The sequence below is a fragment of the Chaetodon auriga genome, chromosome 11 (assembly GCF_051107435.1).
Source record: "Chaetodon auriga isolate fChaAug3 chromosome 11, fChaAug3.hap1, whole genome shotgun sequence".
NCBI classification, from domain to species: Eukaryota; Metazoa; Chordata; class Actinopteri; order Chaetodontiformes; family Chaetodontidae; genus Chaetodon; species Chaetodon auriga.
The window spans coordinates 405,617-430,390 of NC_135084.1; the positions used below are offsets into that span (position 1 = coordinate 405,617).

At 42.3% G+C, this 24,774-nt stretch overlaps 3 protein-coding genes across 4 annotated transcripts in view; 2 read left to right on the forward strand and 1 right to left on the reverse strand.

Annotated features, from left to right (window-relative positions):
* The window catches only part of vps8 (VPS8 subunit of CORVET complex), a 184,283-nt gene extending 164,286 nt beyond the window's left edge, over nt 1–19,997 (reverse strand). For both annotated transcript variants that reach the window (XM_076742305.1, XM_076742304.1), the window contains exon 1: nt 19,572–19,997. In XM_076742305.1, coding sequence (XP_076598420.1) covers nt 19,572–19,643 — 72 coding nt within the window. In that variant the 5' untranslated portion in view covers nt 19,644–19,997. The remainder of the gene's footprint in view (nt 1–19,571) is intronic.
* On the forward strand, nt 400–2,559 carry LOC143327808 (E3 SUMO-protein ligase ZBED1-like). Its single transcript, XM_076742307.1, has 2 exons — nt 400–1,521; nt 1,687–2,559. Exons 1-2 carry the CDS (start codon nt 442–444, stop codon nt 1,936–1,938), a joined length of 1,332 nt encoding a protein of 443 aa, XP_076598422.1. The 5' UTR covers nt 400–441; the 3' UTR covers nt 1,939–2,559.
* On the forward strand, nt 19,941–24,710 carry LOC143328267 (THAP domain-containing protein 6-like). The gene is made up of 4 exons (XM_076743335.1): nt 19,941–20,029; nt 23,355–23,547; nt 23,655–23,768; nt 24,084–24,710. The coding sequence occupies exons 1-4, from the start codon at nt 19,941–19,943 to the stop codon at nt 24,333–24,335; spliced, it is 648 nt and encodes a 215-aa protein (XP_076599450.1). The 3' UTR covers nt 24,336–24,710.
* Nucleotides 24,711–24,774: the final 64 nt, after the last annotated feature.

Genomic DNA, 24,774 nt, shown 5'->3' on the forward strand with positions numbered 1-24,774 from the left:
ACGTTAGCCCTGCGGAGGGCTAGGTTTCTATTAATTATGACAACTGTCGATGGGTGGCTAACGTGCCTTTCATACAGGCTTTATTTAATCTGTAAAAACACAGCGCTGTAGAGTGATGAGGGTGAAAAATAAAAACATAATAAAGCTAACTGGGTAGTTGTCAATTTTAGCTCAGTAGTCATTGATGGATAAAACATCAAATAGCACTGGTGCCTAATGTGCTCCAATACAGCAGGTATCATAATTTTATTTTGAACACTGCAAAAACTCAAAATCTTATCAAAACTTTAATTTAAAACTTAACTAGAACTTAAAATTTGCTTGACACAAATGAAAGTTCAATTGAAACACGTGGGAAAAACACCTAACCTTTTAAGTGATGTGTGTTATAAGGTTGCACTCACTACTGATATTTGGACAAGCATCTCAACGGAGGCTTATATGGGGGTGACATGCCACTATATTGGGAAGAACTGGAACATGGTGTCCCACTCCCTGACGACGATGCCCCTTGAGGAGAGACACACAGCTGCAAATATTGCAGAGTGGATTGAGGAGGTGATTGCCACATTTGACATTCCAGCAAAGAAAATCAAGGCTGTCGTCCACGACAACGGTGCCAATGTCGTAGCAGCAGCAAAGATTTTGGAAGGAAGACACGGATGGGCATCAGTGAGATGTGCAGGGCACACCCTCAACTTGGTTGTGCAAAGCTCACTGAAATTCCACCAGGCTATCTCCAAGTGTGTTGCTGCTGCGAGAAGCCTTGTCGAACACTTTAAAAAGAGTGAACTGGCATGCACCAAGTTGAAGGACAAGCAGAAACAAATGGGTTGCAAGGACAACATGCTGGTGCAAGATGTCTCCACATGCTGGAACAGCACTTATGCCATGTTGTCCAGGCTACAAGAACAGAGATGGCCAGTGACTGCCACACTCTCCGACCCAGCAGTGACCCAGAGAGGGAAACATTATCTGGACCTCAAACCTGAACAGTGGAATCTGATTGAGGAGCTGAACCAGGTCCTTGAGCTCTTTGAATCAGCCACAGTGTTTCTGAGTGAACAACAATATGTCACACTCTCTGCACTTCCACATCTTGTGCACAAACTTAAAAAGAACATACAGAGTCCAGAACTTGAGACTGCACCTGTGAGTTCATTCCAGACTCATGCAACAGAACAGGTCACAGAAAGATGGCAAGGACTACTTGAGTTTACTCCTGAATCTCCAAACATCACCATACTTGCTGCTGCTCTGGATCCCAGGTTTCGAAAACTGAAGTTCTTGGCTGCTGAGGAAGTAGTCAAGGTCCAAAGCGCAGTACAAGCCATGGCACTTGGAGCCAAACAGCAAGTGAGGCACCCCACTGCAAGTGAACATGGAGCAGACAGCACAGCACAGGACTCCCCACCAGCAGCACATGCCAAGAGGACTACATCATTCCTTGACTCAGACTCCACCACCAGTGACGAAGAGCAAGATGAGGAGCAGCAGTTACTCCAAGCTGTACATCAGGAGGTGAAGGAAATATTATTTTTTAATTTTGGCTCTTAAACAATTTTCACAATAATGATGATAGAAAAATTGTACTAGAGATAATGACTGTAATACAACTGAAAGTAGTGCAAAATACTGTATAAATAAAACATTTTTAATATTATTGTTGTCACACTTATTCCACAGGTCTTCATGTATTTTGGAGAGCATCCCCTTTCCAAGATGGAGAATCCACTGACTTGGTGGGAAAAGAATGCAGCACGGTATCCAACATTGGCAGAGCTGGCAAGGTCCCTGCTGTGTATTCCAGCCACATCAACGCCATCAGAGCGCCTGTTTTCAGCTGCAGGTAACATTGTATCAAAGAAGAGGGCAAGCCTCAGCCCTGAGCATGTTGATATGCTTGCCTTCCTTCACTGCAATAAAGTGCTCCTTTAAAGGTTTGCACACACATGCCGTGAGAGACAGATAACAAGGTGTGGCCCTTGCCTTGATTCTTCTGCATATTGCACTCACAACAGAAATGTGTGGAACTGTTGATGCATGGACTCGTTCTAGTTCAAATGTTTTTGCCTCCTATATGCCACAAAGAATCCCAAAGGAGAAGACTGTTATGCCTGTAAATTCTGTTACTTGTAGCCAAAGTATTTTTTTTCTATTTTTATTAATGCCAATTGTTTTTGGTACTTACAAGAATACACTAAGTTGAAAGTTATTTTATTTTATTTTATTTTTTTTGTGTTTTATTTATTTATTTTTTCTAGTCACATTTCCTGAGATGCAATTGTTGTTGGCTGTTTTAAACAATGTGCATCTAAAAATAAAGACATTGATTGTCTAAAAAAGGAAACCAGTGGTTCATTATTAGGTGAAATGTCTTATTTTCTCATGTATATTTATAATTGCTCTTTAACTAAACAAAAATATGTTTTATCCGATTACTCGATTAATCGATGGAATTTTCAGTAGAATACTCGATTACTAAAATATTCGATAGCTGCAGCCCTACTCCTCTCCTATGGAACCATCTTCCAGTCTTTGTCCAGGAGGTAGACACTGTCTCTACATTTAAGAGTAGACTTAAAACTTTCCTTTTTGATAAAGCTTATAGTTAGGGCTGGCTCATGCTTGCCCTGGACCAGCCCCTAGTTATGCTGCTATAGCATCAGACTGTCGGGGGACCTTCAAAGATACACCAAGCTCCTCTGTCCCTCTCTCCCTCTCCATCTGCACGCTTTCATGTTTTACAACAGCATGTTACAAATTTAGCTTCTTCCCTGGAGTCTCTGTGCTTTGTCATCTTGCAGGTTCCTATGGATAGTGGCTGAATCTGGATTGTGGATTACAGCTACGTCTCCTGCCATGGCCCTGACTGACATCTACTGCAACTGCTACTACTATTATTGCATCCACTGATTGCATCTCTCTCTCTCTCTCTCTCTCTCTCAGATTGCATTTTTCTCTCTCTCTCTCTCTCTCTCTGTCTGTCTCACTCTCTCTCTTGCTCTCTCTCTCTCACCCAACCGGTCGAGGCAGAGGGCCGCCCACCCAGAGCCTGGTTCTGCCTGAGGTTTCTGCCTGTTAAAAGGAAGTTTTTCCTCGCCACTGTCGGCAAGTGCTTGCTCATAAGGGAACTGATGGGTCTCTGTAGATAAAAGAGCTCGGCCTGTACCAGCTCTATATGGAAAGTGTCCTGAGACAACTTCTGTTGTGATTTGGCGCTATATAAATAAAACTGAATTGAATTGAAAAACTGAAAAGAAGAGAACTAATAACAATGCCAGAAAAGCTGTCATGATTTTATGGGAAGAGGGTTTACTTTGGACAGATTTGAGAAACCGAACTTTGTAACAAAGTGAATTTCTATCTTGGTTGTTTTTTGTTTTGTTGTGTTTACATTGAAAATCGAATTTTGACCTTAAAATTGAAAGTCAAACGCCTGGATTATATTGCAACCCATTTCATGGATGCCAGCTGCATCTCTCTGGACCAAGACTGGACCAATTTCAAAAAACTGTTCTCTATATTACTCACTACTTGGACACAAAAACACTGTGGAAAAGATTCCATCAACACAAGTAATTGACCAGAATGGAGGAACTAGTTAGCCCAATCCTTGTTGCTCTGATATTCTAGAGCAAGTGGTTGCCTTGTTGAGATTAGAATTCGCTGTGTGTACTCTTTGTAAATGTAACAAGTATCTGGACAGTGGTTGGTGGTTGGATAGCCCAGTGCGGGGTACTGGAAAATTTCCCATATTTTCAGATCCCAATGATGACAGGTATGCATTAACCAAGGAAGCATGGGTTAAGCCACACGGTATCTGAACCTGCGGTGCTTCTATCAGAAAAGACAGATGTACACCACCACCAGAATACACCACAGGAGTTCAGGAACACAGTAGCTTCAAAACACAATGCTCGGCCAGCACAACCATGACAAGACATACACAATCCCCACATGTAGTTAGTTTTAGAAAAATTAGAAACTAATGTGTCATAGCCATTATCCTGCCAATACAAAGCCAAAATCAGAGCAACTGACAGCAACGGCCAAAGCTATATGGTGTGGTATAATGTAGTGTATGTGTAGGCTTAGTTGATTGCCGAGGTGGGGAAACTATAAAAGATTGTTTGGTTATATGGTGGGTCAGACACCATGCTAGTTGGCATGGCAATATGTTAGCATGCCATAGGTTAGTATTTGTAAGTACTGTCCAAAGGCAACTGGACTTGCTTGAGGCTCTAGAAGACAATTCACCTCTCATCCAACAGGCTTCGTCAGTTTTAACTGCCTGGTGTGGTGTCCCAGCTTGCACGATCACTGACCCACCTAGGTATAATGTGAGTCGTACGGGTCACATGAGCCCATGGTTGTTAAGCTGCCTCAGGAGGGATCTAAGGACTGTGTTGTAAGTTGCTGATAAGAGGTGTCATAGACCACCTCTTCTGTTCAGTGACGGTCATTCTAGTTTGACCTCAAATGAGGACAATATAGGCTAGTATGTTAGTTGGCTTAAACATGCTGTTTTTGGCCTAGTTGGTGGCTCAGCTACTTCACTTAGCACACTGTTAGCATGCTAGTTAGTTTAGCAAGCTTGTTTGTCTGTTATGTGTTGGCATAGATAGGACAGAGGTTGATTACTTGGCGGGTGCTGGTGGATTAAGCTGCACACTGCTCGTGATGGCAGTATGCTGGCTAGCTTGACATAGTGTTAGCTGGTTATAGTTGGTTAGCATGATATTAACTGGTGAGATTGTAGAAAGCTGAATGTAACTGCTACAGAGAGTTGTTTTGAGTCTGTGTTATTAAGAGGGTGCCCACTTGGTGACACTTGGTGACACATGCATAAATATATTTTGATACCTTTTGATTCCTTTATTCCCTTGGGGATGAATAAAGTATCTATCTATCTATCTATCTGGTAACACAGGGCAAGAGACATTCAAGAAGCATTTCTAATACCAGAGGGATTTGCTTATTAGTGGCTATTGGTGCAGGTAGTGCAACCAGTTGTGCAGTGGCTTCTTGGAGACAGTGGCACATGCAGCTGCCAGCAACAGCCATTATCTCCTCCAAACTCAAACTTCACTACATTTTTGTTTTGATTTGTCTTTGGCCTTTATCACTGAAGCACATACTACCATGGAAGCATGAATAACCTATGACACAAATATACTATATTGCGATTTAATCATCACATTAATAGTGCATGATTATGACTTCCGGTTTGGCGAGCATGGAGTAGGTCGCCCTCCCATACAGCTCCCGTTACTTTTGACTCGAAGACCCACCTGTTGTGCTTTTTCATGACTCATTTTTCTTCGGAACTTTATTTTGCTGCTCGGTAGTATCTTGCCTCATTTTGCCACCGAAACCCACAAAGTTGGGTGAAAAAAAACTCGTCGAAGGCTACTGCCACTATTAGCGGTATTAGCAAAGCTGATCTGGCAGATTCGTTAGCCGAACTCAAGACTTCTCTGTTCACTGAGTTGAAGAACTCTTTTGACGGAGTAAACGGGAAATTGGATGCGCTCCGGATGACAGTCGATGGTCATGGTGAGTGCTTGGATTCTCTGGAGGATAATGCTGAATCGCTCCATCAGCGCCTGGCCAAAGTGGAGGCCTGCTGTGAGAGGCTACAGGCGGATAGCACCAAGCTTACGGCGAGGCTAACTGAATTGGAGGGGAGACACAGGAGAAATAATGTCCGTCGGTTGGTCTATGTGAGGGGATTGAGGGTCCACAACCCAGCAAGTTCTTCTCGCAACTGCTTCGGGATGTTTTTGGACTGGACATTTTTCCCTCACCTCCGGAGCTGGACCGGGCACACCGCAGCTTGGCTCCAAAGCCGGGCGCCGGAGACAAGCCTCGGCCAGTTATCTGCTGCTTTCACCGTTACCAGAGCAAAGAACTGGTGATTCCGGAGGCTCGGAAGAAGCGCAATCTGGAATACCAGAACATCCCATTTAGGGTCTATGAAGACTACAGCGCTGACGTTGAAGGAATTAGATGACTTACTTATCCCAGGAATCAGTCTATGAATTGTAAAAGTCTTTGTGGCCCTTTCTCACTAAGGTGAGAAGGAGGCAGAAAGAACATTCAATGAGGGAAACAGGATGAAGGGGGAAGTTTAGGGTGCAATTCATTGTACCTGAGGAGTTTATGGTATAGTATGAACCCTGGGAAACAGGATGAGTGAACTCCCCCAAATGGTCATTGTTTTAAGAGACTGATTTACCAATACCAGGTGCATGTGACAACCAGTTGTCCTTTTTGTTCCCAAACAGTATAAAAGCCAAGACATTATGGAGATCTGGAGAGAAGACTCTGCATGAGTCTTCCCTCCATGCTGCATGTATTAAAGAGACCTGATTCATCACACCGAGTCTGTAATTCTTCTGAGAATTAGCAACTCTCAACAAGCAACAAGGAGAATTTCCCTAACAACATGGTGAGCCAAAGGAGGAAATACTCGTCGGTGATGTCGGACTTGTATAAGATGGGATTGACACCCTGACAACTTGCTGTTCCCTGCACGGCTCTGTATCATCAACACGGACGGCACCCGCACCGCATTCAGCTCAGTGGCGGACTCAAAGGACTCCTGAGCAGTTGGTTTTGATACTTGTGAGTTATATAATTACTTCAGTTTCGAGAAGTGAACACTGTTGCGTGTTGTACATGAGCCACTCTATGTGTAACTTTGTATTCTTTGTTGTTTATATTTAATTTAGATGATGGCATACGTTTCAATATGCACTTTGTATTTATATTCTTATTGGGGTGTTATTACAGACATTCAATGGGTGGGCTCCATTCTACATTTCAACTACTGGGATTGAGGGGTTTATTTAGTTGAGATTAGGCACGGAAGTATTTGAGTTAGGTAGGGTAGGTGTGTTGCTTGTTCCAGCAGCTAGTGTCACCTGGGGGTGTTGGGTGGGGTTTTTTGTTTGTTTTTTTTTGTCTCACTGTCACTGCCTATAGACCTAAGTGTTGTACTTTTTTCTCTTTTTACAGTGCCTATCATAAGTATTCACCCCCTTGGATGTTTTACACTTTTATTGCTTTCATAAATCAATCATGGTCAATAAAATTTGGCTTTTTTAATACAAAAATTTATTGGAAAAAACTCTTTAATGTCAAAGTGGAAACAGATTTCTACAAAGTAATGTTAATGAAAGAAAATTATATCAATGAAAATAATTGTTTGCATAATTATTCACCCCCTTCAAGTCAGTATTTCGTAGATGCACCTTTGGCTGCAATCACAGCAGTGAGTCTGTGTGGATAAGTCTCAATCAGTCTTGTACATCTGCCCACTGCAATTTTGCTCCATTCTTCTTTGCAAAACTGCTCAAGCTCTGTCAGGTTGCGTGGGTATCGGGCATGAACAGCCCTTTTCAAGTCCAGCCACAAATTCTCTATAGGATTGAGGTCTAGGCTTTGACTCGGCCACTCCAGAACATTTACCTGGTTCTTTTTTAACCATTCCTGTGTAGCTTTTGCAGTATGCTTTGGATCATTGTCTTGCTGGAAAATAAATCTTCTCCCAAGCCATAGTTCTCTTGCAGACTGAAGAAGATTGTCCCCCAGGATTTCGGTGTATTTTGCAGCATTCATTCTGCCCTCTATCTTTACAAGCCTTCCAGGTCCGGCTGCTGAGAAACATCCCCACAGCATGCTGCTGCCACCACCATGCTTCACAGCGGGGATGGTGTGTTTTTGGTGATGTGCAGTGTTTGGTTTCCACCAAACATAACATCTTGTCTGATGGCCAAAAAGCTCAATTTTGGTCTCATCAGACCAAAGAATCTTCTTCCACTTGACCATGGAGTCTTCCACATGCTTTTTGGCAAACTCTAGTCGAGATCTAATATGACTTCTCTTCAACAGTGGCTTTCTCATTGCCACTCTCCCATAAAGCTTTGACCGGTGAAGAACCCGGGCAGCAGTTGCTATATGCACAGTCTCTCCCATCTCAGCAGCTGAAGCTTGTAACTCCTTCAGAGTAGTCGTAGGGGTCTTGGTGGCTTCTCTCACTAGTCTCCTACTTGCACGGTCACTCAGTTTACGAGGGCGGCCTGATCTAGGCAGATTCACACAACTGCCATATTCCTTCCATTTCTTGATGATTGATTTCACTGAACTCCGGGGGATGTTCAATGCCTTGGAAATTTTTTTGTATCCATCCCCTGAATTGTACTTCTCAATAACCCTTTCCCTGAGCTGCTTGGAGTGTTCTTCTGTCTTCATGGTGTAGTGGTAGCCAGGAATACTGATCAACCAGTCTCTGGACCCTTCAGACACAGGTGTTTTATACCTCAATCACTTGAAACACACCCACACCACTCAGATCACACAGGTGATCTTCATTTCACTAATTGTTAGACTATTGGCAACAATTTGATGGACCTCTATTGAATTAGACCATTAAATTAAAAAGGGGGTGAATAATTATGCAAACAATCATATTTCTTTATATATTTTTATTTCATTGACATTACTTTGTAGAAGTCTGTTTTCACTTTGACATTAAAGAGTTTTTTCCAATAAATTTTTGTGTTAAAAAAGCCAAATTGTTTTGACCATGATTGATTTATGAATGCAATAAAAGGGGAAAACATCTAAGGGGATGAATACTTATGATAGGCACTGTATGTCTTGGTATTCAGCCAGAATGTGGGCCTTTATGTAAAAAATGTAGATAATGGATAGACTCTTGTTTTATGCGTTTTGTCTCTGTCTGGATTACGATGACTAGCTCATGTAACATTGTTACATGGAATGTTAAAGGTATGAATCATCCTGTTAAGAGGAAGAAGGCCCTTGCACACTTTAAGACTTTAGGTGCTGGGATAGCATTTATTCAAGAAACACACCTTAAGAACTCTGATAGTGCCTGATTGAAATGTGGATGGGTGGGGCAGCTTTTTCATTCGACCTGTCAGGGTAAGGCAAGAGTCGTTGCAATATTGATTAACAAATATATTTCCTTTACACCTTCTACAGTTATTGCTGACCGAAATGGACGATATGTTATAGTTACTGGTAAACTCTATGACCTTAATGTTGCATTGGCGAATATTTACGCCCAAACTGTGATGATCCCCATTTCTTTTCTCGCGCCTTCGGTCAGCTCCCTTGTCTGAATTCACATTTACTTATTACGGGTGGGGACTATAATTTATGTCTGGATCCTGGGATGTATAGGTCATCAGTTAGGCCTGGATATGCAACATCTAAAACGGCCTCTTATGTGCAATTGTTTCTTTCAACTTACGGTATTTCAGATGTCTGGCGGTTTTTACATCAGACGGACAGGCAATATTCTTTTTTTTCACATCCCCATCAAACATATAGCAGAATTGATTATTTCTTCATTGATAATAACTTGACATCTGAGGTTCAGTCAAGCGAATATCATCCTATAGTGGTTTCTGACCATGCCCCACTTCTTCTTAAACTGAACATACCTAACTCTATGGCCCCCAGACGATTGTGGAGATTTAATTCCCTTCTTTTATCGGATGAAAATTTCTTGACTTTTATGTCAGACCAAATTTCTATGTTTCTGGACCTTAATATGACATCAAATGTTTCCATCTCAACAGTCTGGGAAGCCCTTAAGGCGTATTTGAGAGGGCACGTGATAGCTTTTATGGCTCAAAAAAAAAAGAGACTCTAAGGCGAAGCAGGCCGAACTGGAAAGCCGGATAGCTGATCTGGACAACGGGAACATGCGAACCCCCTCTGCTGATCTATGCAAAGAACGACTGAAGCTTACAGCAGAATATGATATGCTTACATCACACTCGATTGGATATTTACTGCTTAAAACTCAGAACAATATTTATGAGCATGGGGACAGGGCGGGGCAGGTTCTTGCAAGGCAGCTTAAAAGCGCCAGAGCTACACAAGTAATAGAAGGCTTGACAACTCAGGATGGAAAGACAGTCACTGACCAGCTTGAAATAAACCATACATTTCAACGTTATTATAAAGATCTCTATAGCTCTGGTGGTCCTCTTAACCCCTCCCTTATTTATGACTTTTTTGGGGATTTGCCTTTTCCATCTTTGTCCTCAGGTCAAGTTTCTGCACTGGATGTGCCAATACAGCAGCAAGAGATTATTGCAGCAATTAAATCGTTGCAACCCCGGAAGGCACCTGGCCTAGATGGCTTGCCGAGTGAGTTTTACGCTGCGTTTTCTCAACAGCTGGTGCCCATTCTTGCAGCAGTATGCGCAGACTCTTTTACCAGGGGGTCTCTTCCTGATACATTGAATCAGGCTTGCATAACGCTACTCAACAAGAAAGGTAAGAATCCCCTAAAGTGTTCATCTTAGAGACCAATTTCACTCTTAAATTGCGATTACAAGATTCTGGCCAAAGTATTGGCACGCCGTCTAGAACAGGTTTTGCCCCATGTTATATCCCCAGACCAGACGGGTTTTGTAAAGGACAGGCACTCTTTTTTTGGTATTCGACATCTATTGAATGTAGGGCTGGGTGAAAAACGATAACGATATGTCTCGCGATAGACACGTAATCAATATCAATAAAAAATTTGTTCAATAGAACATTCGATCATTTTTTTTTCTTCGTCGGAAGAAACCAGAAGTTGTGAAGCAAGGTTGGTTGCATGAACAAAGGCACTCGCTCTCAGGTAACCGAGCAACGTAGGGAGTAATCACTGATAACTGGGAGTAACACGCTAACAACCAATCATTTAACAGTATTATGTTCGGTTGCGCCATCGCGTTTTCTCGTGTTTGATTCTTCGCGAGGAGTGAGATAAGTAGAGAGTGAGCACTGCAACGAGCGAAGAAATTGTCGATAAAACAGGGAAAGTCAGCTCGCCAGTATGGCAGTTTTTTGGATTTTATAAGTCGGACTGTAGTCAGACCAACGTGGTCTGTAAAGTATGCAAGACCGTCGTCCCCACCAAGACCGTTTAATACCACAAACTTGTTTTATCACCTTAGCTGCGCTCACCCTTCGGAGCGCAGCTGTATTTGCCAATGTCCAACAACATCCATACTGCAGCACCGCCACACAAGCAGCAGACCACCATGCAGAGGTGCTTTGATTCAATGCCTCATGACAAATCATCTAAGAGGCACAAAGACAAGACAAAGACGGCTTATAAAAATCTCTTACACTTTTTTTTTTTTTTTAAGCACACTTGCAATAAAAATATAATTGAATAGTTCACGTATGTCTAGAGTAAGAAGAGTTACTAAAGTTATTCATATGTCTAGGCTGGTTTTATAGTTCAATCACTGCTACTGTCTATCATGTTTGGTTTTTTTACAGATGTCAAGTCTACCTCAGTTTCTGCTTTGTTTACAAAACGCTGCACATATTTGAAAACATTTTATTCACCAGAAGGTGAATCGGCTTGTGAACTTCCTGACACTAAACCTGCAGAAAAAAAGTTCTCAGGTTTCTTTATGTTTACATTTTTACACTTTTATTTACATTTATTATTTGAGTGTTTTCCATGTTTGTGTTGACATTTCCTTTCCTTTCTGCCTTGATAGCTGAGGGGATTATAATCAAAGGAAGGTTAAATTTAAAATAAAAATGTTTAAATTTAATGTATTTTTCTCCTGGTCCTTATATTAAATTTGTCATTAAAAATATCAATAATTATCGATATCGACCGATATAAAACACTTATATCGTAATACAGTTTTCAGCCATATCGCCCAGCCCTAATTGAATGTCTTGTATACTCCTTGTCAGGCTGCCTCCGAGTGTCTTCTCTCCATGGATGCAGAGAAGGCGTTTGATAGGGTGGCGTGGGGATACCTGTTTGAAACTCTGCACAGATTCGGCTTTGGTAAAACATTCATAGCATGGATTAAGATACTGTGTGCCTGTCCCTCAGCAATGGTACTAACAAATAATAATTATTCCAAACCGTTCAGGCTATACCGAGGTACACGTCAGGGCTGCCCTCTCAGCCCCCTTCTTTTTGTGTTGGCTATCGAGCCTCTAGTCATAGCTATAAGAAACAATAGTAATTCATGGCATTACAAGATATGGCACAGAACATAAATTATCTCTTTATGCGGACGATCTCCTGTTGTTCGTGTCCGAGGCCGAGACAACTATTGCTCGCACTCTTGAAGTTCTTACTAAATTTGGGGAATTTTCGTTACTATTACTGGGCCGCTAGTCTGTGCTGCTTGTCTTTTTGGGTGCATTATGGTTCTGATGATGGGGGACCAATGTGGAGGGAGATGGAGAAGCGTGCAACTCTTTGTCCCTACCAGCTGTAATTGGTACGTCAGTTCCGCTATCTCAAAAGTTTCCACTTCATAATCCGGTAGTTCGTGATTCCGTTAAAATTTACATGCAATTCAGGAAGTATTTTGATTTTCAGGACACGAGCCTGTTGAGTCCAATAGCAGCGAACACCCTTTTCCCTCCTTCAATGCAGGACGCCACATTTCAGGTGTGGCAAAGACAGGGACTGAAAGGTTTTAGCGACCTCTTTATAGGGAATAAGTTTGCTTCTTTTGAACAGTTGTCTGCTACATATGGTTTACCTCCTAATTTTTTCAGATACTTTCAGGTACGGGATTTTGTTTCAGGCCTAGTCCCAGGGTTCCCAGACAGACCTCCCACTACTGTAATTGATGAGGTGATGTCCTTTAATCCAACTACGAAAAAGGCCATTTCTAGAATGTTAAGTTTGTTCTCTCACTTATATTCTCCATCCATGTCTGCTATTAAAGAGGCTTGGGAGCAGGATCTACAGATTAGTATCAGTGGAACGGACTGGTCTAATATTTTAAGGAAAATTCATTCATCTTCAATGTGTGCAAGACACTCTCTTATTCAGTTTAAAGTGGTACATCGAGCTCATCTCTCTAAATCCAAATTGCCAAGAATTTATTCTCAAGTTGACCGGATGTGCGATAGATGTAAGATGGGGGAGGCCACTCTAATCCACATGTTCTTGCTCTGTCCCAAGATACAGCAATATTGGGAAGGTATCTGTGAAGCACTTTCTAATATACTTAGGGTTAAAATAACCTTAAATCCGCTCTTGCTGCTTTTTGGGATCACCATCGAGGGAACAGGGTTACCTGCTGGGGGCCGGAAGGTCATTGCTTTCTGAACGCTGTTAGCGCGCCGCTTAATCTTGCTGAAGTGGAGGGATGCTGCCCCACCCATGCTGTCACACTGGATCAGGGACACACTGTTTCATTTGAAACTTGAAAAAATTAGGTGTAAGATGAGGGGCTCTGAAGGAGAGTTCCATCGGGTGTGGGGGCCTTTCTTGGATTTCTTTGATCAGACATCAACAGTGGTGTAGGAGTCTTGCCATGGTGTTATGGATGATTTATTGAGGGTCTGTGTGTAAATATTCATGTCTTATTTCTCTTTTTGTGACAGTGGGGAAAGGGGTGTTCAGTTGTGTGTGGGGTGTTTCTGTTTTTTTTGTTTTCATGTTTTTCTTTTCACCCTACTCTTTCTCTAATGGCGTATATTGTTGTGTATATACTTTGTATTGTTTAAAACCTGAATAAACATATCAAACATAAGTGCATGATTATAACTATTTCTATAATAAATAACAATTCCTTAAATTTGCAGCTATTCATTTGTTACATTGTCTTTTACAAAGTTAGGAAAGCTATGTTTAAGTCAAGCCTGATGTTGCCTTACACATAACAGAAACATCCCAGTCTCTTTCACAGAGTGAGGCATACAGTTTATTAATTTAACAATGGTATCAGATCAATACTGTTTGGGCAGATATCCAAATTTAGGTATCAGAATCTGCAATTTGAGGTTAGAACTCTAATGATGACTCAGTGAATACATTAGAGTTCAGCTGTGGCTCAGGAGGTAGAGCGGTCGTCCACCTATCAGAAGCCTGGAGATTGGATCCCTGGCCTCGGCAGTCCACAAGATACAAAGCGCACAAGATACTGAACCCCAAAACTGCCCCGATGCTGTGACATCAGTGTGTGAGTGGATAGTGCTCATAATGAGCATGTGGCTTAGGTGCCATATGAGTTGTAAAAGCACTTTGAGCGGTCTTCAGACTAAAAAAGCGCTATACAAAGGCAATCCGTTTACCATTTACAATGGAAATGCAATGATATACTGGTATACGTGCCCATGGTCAGACATAAAAACAGCAGAATCTATTTTAAACAATCTGAATACTGCCCCTGCTGTTCAAACAGCCAGCCTATAAAGTAATATGTGAAGTCAGGATCATAAGTTGTGCAACGGCAAAAAAAAGAAGAAGAAATGGAATCTTGGAAACAATTTAGAACTTAGAAACAAATTGCTGATGACTAGCTCAGAAACACAAGTGATACTCCATGAGGAGACCACATTTTGCTTTGTGTCAGCCATGTCACATTTTTAAAAAGGTGATAAAGCTGGGAGAACTGAAACAGAAAGAAAACATGCCATCTCTGTCATATACAATGATGGGTCACTGTCTTTGAACAAAGACAAATAAATCAAGCCTTTGCTGTTTTATTCCAGGTTATATAAATCAGAAGGCTCTAATAATAATAACAGCAAGGCTCTCTTTATTTTTCCCACTTCCAAAATTACAAAAAGATGATATAAAGATTTCAGAGAGGCTAGTAACAGTTTCTAAAACTGTATTGAAAAAATTAATTAATTAATAATAACAATTTTTACTTTTCAGACAGGCACACCTATATTTTAATTTGATGGCAATTGATACATGGGTCTTATGGCTGAATAAACTGCCGAGTCACTTACACATATAGGTCACATTTAAGTCACAATGGCAATCTTACTAGGTTGGACACGTAGCATTTCTGTAAAACTTCCAACACAGCAGAACCCAAAATGTTCCTTGAGAACAAATTAAGATCAATGGCCACTGGGAGAGATATGGTCTGAGTGCTTTATAAGTTTTTAAATAACACTAGTCCAGATAGCACTGTTGGTATTAAAGCTGAATGGGAAAGAGACATGGGTGTACACTTTACCACAGAAGAATACCAGATTTAAAAAGTGTAGCAGGTGTTTCCAACTGTTGAAAGTACACAATCACACAACAGGAGACCTTGGTCAGACTATCACTCCTCAAAGACTGAAAAAAATGGACCATTCATTGTCAGAATCCTGCTGGCATGGGTGGGGTATAATGGGCACCCTGACTCTTAATCTGTAACACAGCTGTGGTCTGAAGTAGTTGACACAATGTCTGCATTATTTAACACAAGCATGCCAAAATGTCCAACAGTGTGTCTGGTCAGCCAAAAGACATATGCATCTCCAGGACTATAATTATTACTGCAGTGTTTCCCCTACCACTGTACAGGCCTGGTGGGCCGCCAGGCCAAGGAGACCCCCCGCCAGGCCAAAAAAAAAACCAATAAAAAAAAAATAAGCCACCTATCCATTCATTCATAAATCAATAATCATTTACATTTAGGAGCGCCTCAGTGCAGCACAATGTGAGTCAACCTGCTTCGTTACCCAGTAACGATGCGAGTACTGCTGCTGAGAGCGCAGGCATAATTTATGGGATGTTTAAAGTTTGTAGCTAGCCAACTATGGTGCCGCTGAAGAAAAGAAAAAATATTGCGGGCGACAGACAACTTAATATAAAGAAGTTTTTCTGCCAGACTTTGGAGCAAAGGAAAACAGATGAAGGGAGAGTAACAGAGGCAACTCTAAAAAAAATGACAGGTGCAGGTGAGACAGAAGAAAGGGGGGCACATTGCAGTGGAGAGGGGGGCTGCTCGAGAATCATTGTTGCCGCTGACACCTGTCTGACGGGTGATCCCGGTCTGGCTGCCGGCCCCGATCCGATGGGTGACCCCGCTCCGATTGCCAACCCCTGTCCGACAGGTGACCGCGGGCCCAGTCCAACTGGTAACCCAGTCAAAAAAAATACAGCTAAACACCAAACATCTGGCTGGGATCCCAAATGGCTTAATAATCATAAATACAGCCCTTGGTTGTACCACACTCCCCATGATAAGTTTCCAATTTGTTGTTTAGCTTATATTTTTGTTCTAATTGAGCTTCTTTTTTTGGTAAGCAATAATGATGAAAATAACACAGACAATAGGCTAGTTTTTAGTTTGTTGAGGGTTGAACATGAGGCTGTGATGGGTGGTTTCAAATGTCTTTACTGGCTGGTGAAGCATGAGATTGCCCACCACACCAACTACCCAGCTCTACTTGAGCTTGCTGAGCTCCTGGGTTGTGATTATTTTGCAAAACTTAAGGTAACACATCATGCTCATTTACATCTAACGCAACTCTGTCATCCTTCATTAAAATTCACGTCTGATAGTAACTGTTAGTGTGTATTTTTTCAAAGGTCGGAAAATCAACCAACTACAGGTCCCATCGAATGGTCAATTAATGGTCGACAAATTATTTCTCCACAACAATTTCTAGGAGGTGAAAGACACCTGCTGGCTTTCTCAGCACCAGGCAGTAGCCAATCTAAAGAGGAATCTCCACGCAGTGCTTACAGCCCTGGCAGAGGAGGTGGAGCACAACAAGTGTCCTGTGGCAAAAGGACTTTACTCCTTTTGTGCCACATACCAGTTTGTGGCTGCTCTGTACCTCCAGGCTGATGCGCTGCCTCATCTGGCAAGGTTGTCGAAAGTTTTCCAGAGGGAGGATTTTAATTTCCTCGCTGTGAAAGACCAAGTAAAATTATTCCCCATTCTTCTCTTAAACAAAAAAATGATTTATGGACAAGATTTAGGTGTGTGGTTGTCACATTGCATCCTAAATTCCACCGTTTTTTTTCCCTCAGGTGCCAGTCACAATTCAGACACTTTGTAAGATTAAAGAGGCAGGTGACCATCAGCCTACTGGCTCAGCCCTGTCTGCACTACATCACGACCTTCACAATCCCAATGGGCTCGGATTGCTGAATATTCAAGCTGAAGAGGAGAGGGGGGAGGAGAGGCCAGCAGTCCAGAAATCCTCATTCTGAAATACTGGATGTATTCTGGGAACGATTTCGCACTCAAGTATTTACAAGTATTTGGAATGTTAACTTAGTATTTGTCATTACTGCCAAAAGAAAGCTGCAAATACAAATTTAGTATTTGTAAATGATCAATTATCAAGATGATCCAGACATCATATGTTTTTCTTTAACAAGGTGATGGAGCCATATCTAGAGCACCTAACAGCTGAACTGAATAAACGGTTCCAACAACTGCACATCCTGGGGGCATTCAGTGTCCTGGGTCCACAAGCAGCCAAGAACCCAGACCAAGATGTTCCTGTAAGTCACCTTAAGCCCCTTGCTGCCAAGTTCCCTCTCATGGATGAGGAGGCACTTTTAGAGGAATGGAATTCATTTAAATAACACCTTCTGACTGGTGTACTAAAGGTGAGAGACATTTTACACAGCAAGCCTTGTCCATTATCAAGTATCTTATTCATGTGCCTTGTCTTCCGCTTAATCTATTTGCAGGACAAGCCTCAATTGGCTGTCATGAGTGAGGTGGCATCAGAGTATGGTGAGCTTGGTCAGCTGTATCAAGCTACCAAGCAAGTTCGGAGCCATTGCACTCACTGTTCCTGTGGGCAGTGTGAACTGTGAGCAGAATTTCTCAACCATGAACAGGGTACACACATCTCACACACACAAACTATAAATGATCCTTAAATGTAACAATTTACTAAATAAACTTTCTGGATTTTTGGTAGGTGAAAACAGACCTCAGGAACAGGCTGCAGGGGGAGCACTTGGGGGCCTGCATGAGAATTTCCATCAATGATCCCCCATGGCATAATTCCCCTACCACAATGCCTTGGTGAAATTCTTCTCTAAACCAAGAAAAATCAAGTGCAGCACAGAACAGTGCACACTGTGTGGTTGAAGTGCCAATGTGTAATCAAGCATGTTCCATTTGTATGCAATAAATGCACCTTATTAAGTCACCCTCTCCTTGTGATCTTGAATACAGTCTGGGTGAACAAAAAATTGAATGCAAATATAATAATTGCAGAATTGCAGACTGCTTGCTGTGCCACCTGACTTAATCCAACTGCACCAATACACCATCCCACACGTCTCGTCTGTTTAGGGTTTTTTTGGAGAGTACCACTGGGCCTGAAAAAAATTCTAGGGGAAACACTGTACTGTTTCACTTTTTTATCATTTACCCTTTAAACGAGAAGTATATTATAATGGTATTGCTGAACTGAAAGTCACTGGTTGCCTTAGCCAAGATCAATAGCTTAAATCTAGACTAGACTAATCTAGACTAATGGGGAAAGCAGTCACGGTCCAAAGTCTCTATCTTAATAAGGTTTTTACCTTTTTTTTTTAGAATAACCAGCATATGTGATGTTGAACCCTTTTGCTTTTGCTGCTTTTTCTTTTTTGTTTCACTGTTTTACAGCCCAGGAAAATAAGCACTCAGCATGACATGCATACCTGCATGACAGAAGGAGAAGTAGAACAATTTCAACAGACACTGTCAAATGTAAATCAGTTAACTGCATCCCACATGTCTGCCCTTTGGCCAGTCTTGAATTTGTCTGCTTTTGTACTTTGTTATGCTTGGGCAAAAAAACTACTTGGCTGGGTTCAGGTTCAAGTACACCCTTTCACAATGTTAACCATATGTTCGTAAGGTTGCCATCTCCCATCAGCATATTTTACTGTTCTTCCTCCCCATGTAGCAAAACTTTGGCATCAAATCAGCGTGACTGATCGGTTGTAATGATGCTCCTGGAGAACCATAATTATGATGCTGCAGGGACAACACCAACACTGCTGTATGAGATCGCGCGTACAGTGCCGCTGATGTGTCAGAGTGTTTCCACTTTAACCTGCACCAGTTGGTGTGTGACACTACAGGAAACACAATTCTAACGGGAGGGGAACATTATCCCACGGGGAACAGACTTCCTCAAAAACACCCGGCCCTGCCCGCGTAATTATGGGTAATTCATAACGTGAAACGGACGACGCCGGGACACCACGGACGTGAATTAGCACTATTTAGTGTCATTTTTCTGAAAATTACTGGAAGAGAACACATTTTTAACTCGAAGTCTGAGACACAGCTGGTGTCTCATTTCTTGTTTAAAAATGTTTCGATACACTTTTATGCGCTGTGAGCTGCATGGTACGTATCACGTGGTGACGTTCAGCCTTCAGGACAGTCGAAGTTAACATGCAATAAGAAATTAAAAAAAAAAAAAAAAAAAAAAAAATGCGTTGATACAGTCACAGAACCCAGCCTTAACATACTACTTCACTCTCCAATTCGAAGCTGTCTTCCTTACAGTGACCAGCTTCGGGAGAATCAGACATGCGCCTCGGGGACTAATTTGGGACCTGTCAGGAGATAATGCTGAGTTCGTTATTACAAAAACGTGTTTTACCTATGGACTCAGGGGGACGTAGGGTGTAAGACCAGAATTAGAGTAGCTGCTGTGCAGTACCACTTCTCACAGTGTATCAATACCGGAAGAACAACACTGCTGCGGAGTCACAGTACATATGTAATTTTCGAGTTTGTCAATTGCAGTTACATTAGAATAAGTATTAAGTCTCTCACCGCGTCCACGTCCATCAGGTTGAGCTGGGATGAAGCAGAGAGTAGACTGCGGGCGTCTGGAGATTCCGTCATCTCTTGGTTGACATGAGCTACGCGCTCGCCTGTGTATCTTTTCGGCAGGCCTGACCTACTAAAAAAAATGGTACTTCACACGGATGGGCGTGTTTTTCAGGATGTAGCCGTGTATGCTTTCAGGGAGGTACGTTACCGCTTCAGCCGTGCTCCACGATGAAAGATGAATTATGTTAGTTTTGTACAAATAAGGTAGGCCCCTACTTTTAAAAACTGATTTCTTTGAAGTTACAATTAGGCCTGAGGTCTCCCGGACGTTTAATGTATATTGATGTTACGGTTTTATTAGCGTACGCAATGTGCGCCGACGAGAGAGCGCAGCAGTTACGCAGTAATCCGTTTGACAGAGGACGTAAGGCACGATACCCGGGCGAAATACCAAGTTTGTAGAGAGTCCACTTTGACACCTCTGACAGGAAGTACATTATAACACGTTCCGGTTTAATTTTCAGAATAAAGTTTCTAAACATATTCGACTCAAGACCTGAATGACAACATACCACCTTTTGACAAAATTATAACAAAAAAAGCAAATAATACCAGTCTACATACATGTTACGACATGTATGTAGACTGAGGTCCTTTGGAGTATGTAGGGCACTGTTAAAAACATTGTATGACCATGTGGTGGCATCTGCAGTTTTCTATGCAGTGGTCTGCCGTGGTTGTGGAAGCTCTGAGGGGGACAGGAAAAGACTAAACAAACTGGTCAGGGGAGCTGGCTCTGTCCTGGACTGCCCTCTGGACACCATCAAGGAGGTGGGTGAGAGGAGGATGTTAGCCAAGCTGACACTGATCATGGACAACCCCCCTGCATGAGACAGTAGGTGGCTTAAGCAGCTCCTTCAGTAACCGACTGCCGCATCCAATTTGGAAGAAATATATATATGAATATATGCTATAATGCTAATATCTGCTCACATTTATCCATTTCACCTGATGCAATTTTGAAATTTCTAAGTTGTATATCTCTCTCAACTGTGCAATAAAATTATTTATTATCCTTATTGGCAACTGTATTTTTATAAACTGTATATATTGTACATATACATAGAGCTAGTATTTCCCAAGTGCAACACATGTCATGTCAGTAGTTAGTTTTCTCATAAGGCTACGAGCAACAGTACTTTTATGGCAGTATGATTCTTTGGCATTAACTATTTTTAATAATCTGTACAAATATACATATACATAGTCGGGTTTTTTTTATTCTGTATATTGTATACTTCTAGATTTTTATTTTGACCTCTTCATGCTATTGTGCTTGCTTTTTGTAACTTGCTGGCTGTAACGACAAAATTTTCCCGGTGTGGGATCGATAAAGTCCAATCTTATCTTACAATACACAGTACAAAGTACAAAAGCTAACGCAATAGTGCATTAAAGAAAACTCATTACTGATTAAGTGATGGCATACTTAATTTAGCTTTTCACAGTTCTACAGATCCAAGATCTACAGTCCTAAATCACAGCAGAGAAAATTTTAACAGGTAGGATGAGATATTTGATTACAATACTATATGTATGTCTGTACACACTTCAATAATCTAAACAGTTGCACGACAACACCACCTTGGGAATTTCACCAAGGGAATTATTTACACACAGGTTAGTTTTACTCAGGGGCACAGACGTGGTTCCAAGTTTTAAAAAGTCACCTTTATTAAATATAAATTGTAAAAGTTATCAGAGCCATTCATACAGGAAGGGGAAAGGAGGACCTAATCAGGAGCTGAGCCTTCTGGATGGACAAATGCTAGTGAAGGGGGAGTGAGCAAAACAAAATATGAGAAAAAAGAGAAACACACGTGACGGATATTGAAGTAACCCAAGTCTCAGGGGAGTACAGCACACAAAACAGGAGGACACCACCACCAGTCACAGGCACCGCCACCACCACCGGTCTCCAGCAGCTGAAAAGAGGAAAACAAATTAGTGGGGTTGCAAGAATAAAAGACAAAGAAACAAAATCAAACAAAATATATAGCCTAACTAATGGGCAGGTTAATAACTCTTTTAGATTAGAACTTATAAACAATACTAAAGAACAAAACCCCCTCAAATTAACTCAGTTAACAAAGGAAACCAAGGAGACAGTCAAAATCAAGGTAAATTAAGCACAACTAAATATATCTAAATAAACAAAATAACATAACTGAATAAATCTAAATAGACTAAGGAAAATATCTAAATAGATCTGAACAAGTAACTCAAGAGTAATGGGAGTGTAGGCCACACTTTAACTCACACATACAATTAAAACGAGAGGAACTAAACCCGTTTCGAAATCCATTAGAGTCCATGGTGCAGAGTCAAGCAGTGGTCATACATACCGATACACGAAGAAAGAAAATACCAGCAAGCGTCATCAAGCAGTCGTGGCAAGTAGTGATGGGAATTCCGGCTCTCCTAAGAGAGCCGGTTTTCACGGCTTGGCTCTCTTGAAAGAGCCGGCTCTTTCGGCTCCGAAGTGGCTCCTCAGATTTTTTGTTGCTTAAATTAATTTATTCTCAAAATGATGTAAAATTCTGTGCAAAATTAATTAGTAATGCACAAAACACTTTATATCAAATTTTACTGCATTTCCTGCTGTCACTCATTTTCTCAGCTTTCCAGCGTTTTGTCTCTGTCATGGCTGTGTGTGTGTGTGTGTGTGTGTGTGTGCGCGCGTGCTGTGTCTGTAACCCCCGCCCCTCCCCCTCCTGCTCAGTGCATACACACAGAAGCCACCACACATCATGTAATTGACCAATCACGTGCTGCTTGAATGGAAAAAAAATGGAGAAAAAAACAAATAGAAACCCTAAAGCGGCTCCCGCTCCGGCTCCCAGGCAGGAACCGGGTCCGATCATTCACTTCAAAGAGCCGGCTCTAAGTGCCGTTACGTTCACGACCGACACATCACTAGTGGCAAGACATCTAGTTGTCAGCTGATTATAGCGGTAAAAGGTGTAGAAACGAGAATCAAAATACAAAATGAAATAGCACCCTAGCAACCTAGTGAGGCTAACAATCAGTATCTCTCATGTGTGCAAAAATCAGTCAACGTCTAAACTAGTTCCATTCGAGTCTGGCTACCACAAAATAGGACAGATCTACTACAGACAATGATTCTCTATGTGCGCGAAGGACTGGTCATGAGACATGCCAGCCACCATAGACATATAAAGAGTAAACGCCGCATTGGATGCTGGGGCGCAAGAAATGCGGCCCATCTTGGATCATCTTCATCGTACTCCTGAGCAGCAGAAGAAACAAGATACCAGGGCACTGCGCAGCATATTCCTGTTCAAATCGGCGGACTGTCGAAAACAGGGCATGGGCGATTACTTTTCACATGTAAGATTGAACATATTGGTTGTATTTTGTGAATCGAATATTACTGTACTGTATTTATGCCCACCAGCAAAATTGTAGCCAGCTAGCTAGGCTATGTTTAGTGCTGGTGTTCACCCGTCTATGAACTGAGACTTTATGTCATACTCTGTAACACTGACTTAGATTACAACTGACACAAGAATGCTATTGTAGAAATAAAACAAATATTACTGGTATAACATTGATCAGTGAATTTTACACAGCATCATGCATCAAAATAGGAGTTTTGTTGAAGAAAGGTTGTAAGAAATTTGAAGGGAGACAATAAGCTTCACCTCCTTTGTAAAATGTTTTTGTGTAGATTCTCCCAAGTCTCCCATATTCATTTTGAAGGTTTCCCAATGACACAGATGTAAGGAAGAAGTGGGAAGTGGCTTTGAGGAGGGAAGGATTCAATGCAAGTGATTCCTCAGTGCTTTACTGTGAACATTTTAAGCAGTGCGATTTTGATGGGACAGGTCAGATTGTCCGACTCAGAGATGGTGTTATTCCATCCATCTTCAGCTTCCCAGTTCACCTCCAAAGAGTAGGTGTATCATCTTAAGGCTATTAGCATTCATAAATGTAAATATTCTATTATCAATCACAGGGCAGGGTGAGATACTTACCCCTGTATATTCTTTTTCATTTTAGTCGGAAAAGGGCAGGACTACATCTACCTCCAGTAGAGCTGAAGAGAGCCTGTCTGTGGCCTCTCAGGATGATCCAGAAACTGGAACCTCACACCCACAACCTCAGCCTAATGATGTGAGTATTTCTGCTGTAAACATCATATCATAATGGTCCTGGACATATTAAAATCTCACTTGTTTGCTGCCACTCATATTAAACACACTCACACATAAACCCATTCACATGCAATTGAAGACATGTTGAACATGCATTCCTGACACACACACACACACACACACACACACACACACACACACACACACACACGGTGCTGGCAGTGGCTTTGACAGGTGATGACTGTAAGAAAGAATGTGGGCCATACACTAGTGGTGTCAAAGTGATGTGTGTGAAGTGAAACATCACTCAAACCGTGTTCATCCCTCTCTTTAGGATCATGGTTATGCTTTGCCTGCTTCTCCTACCGCTCTTAAGACCAGACTCAATGAAGCCCTAGCAAGAGTGGAAAGTCTGGAGCGAGAGAAGAAGAACGCCATGGCCAGAGAAAAGAGGGCAAAGACCACAGTAGAGAGTCTTTTGGGGGATTTGAGGGAAAAGAACCTAATTTATGAAGAGCTCAAAAAGAGGCTTGAAGTCCCGCTGGGACTTCAAGTCCCGCTGGCACCGACAGGGAGCCAAGCCTAAGGCATCAGCACCTTCCACTTCCTGCCTTCTCCCTGCGGAGTCGCACTGCTTCACCGGGGAGGATGGGGTGGAGGGTCCAGTAAGCTCAACTCCACTCAGGCCAAGGGAACCCTGGTCGGTGGTGCATCGGGGCGCTGGAGCTTGGCCATCTCCTCCTCCACCACCTCCGGAGCTGCCACTGGACAACAGGTTTGACATCTTGAGCCTGCAGGATTTCCCTCCCGTCGGTGCCTCGTCCAGCTCGCCGCCAGGACCTGTCCACCCAGCTGTCCGTGGTTCTCACCAGTCCAGGAAGTGCGATCTGCCAGTCCAGCATGGTCCCCCCCCCCCCCAGCTCGGCCCGGAGCAACCACGTCGCGACCCCAGCAGGCTCCATCTCGCCTCCGCCGCACCTCCAGGGAGCCAGTGATGCAGCGCACTCCCCTCTCGGTGCTGGTGG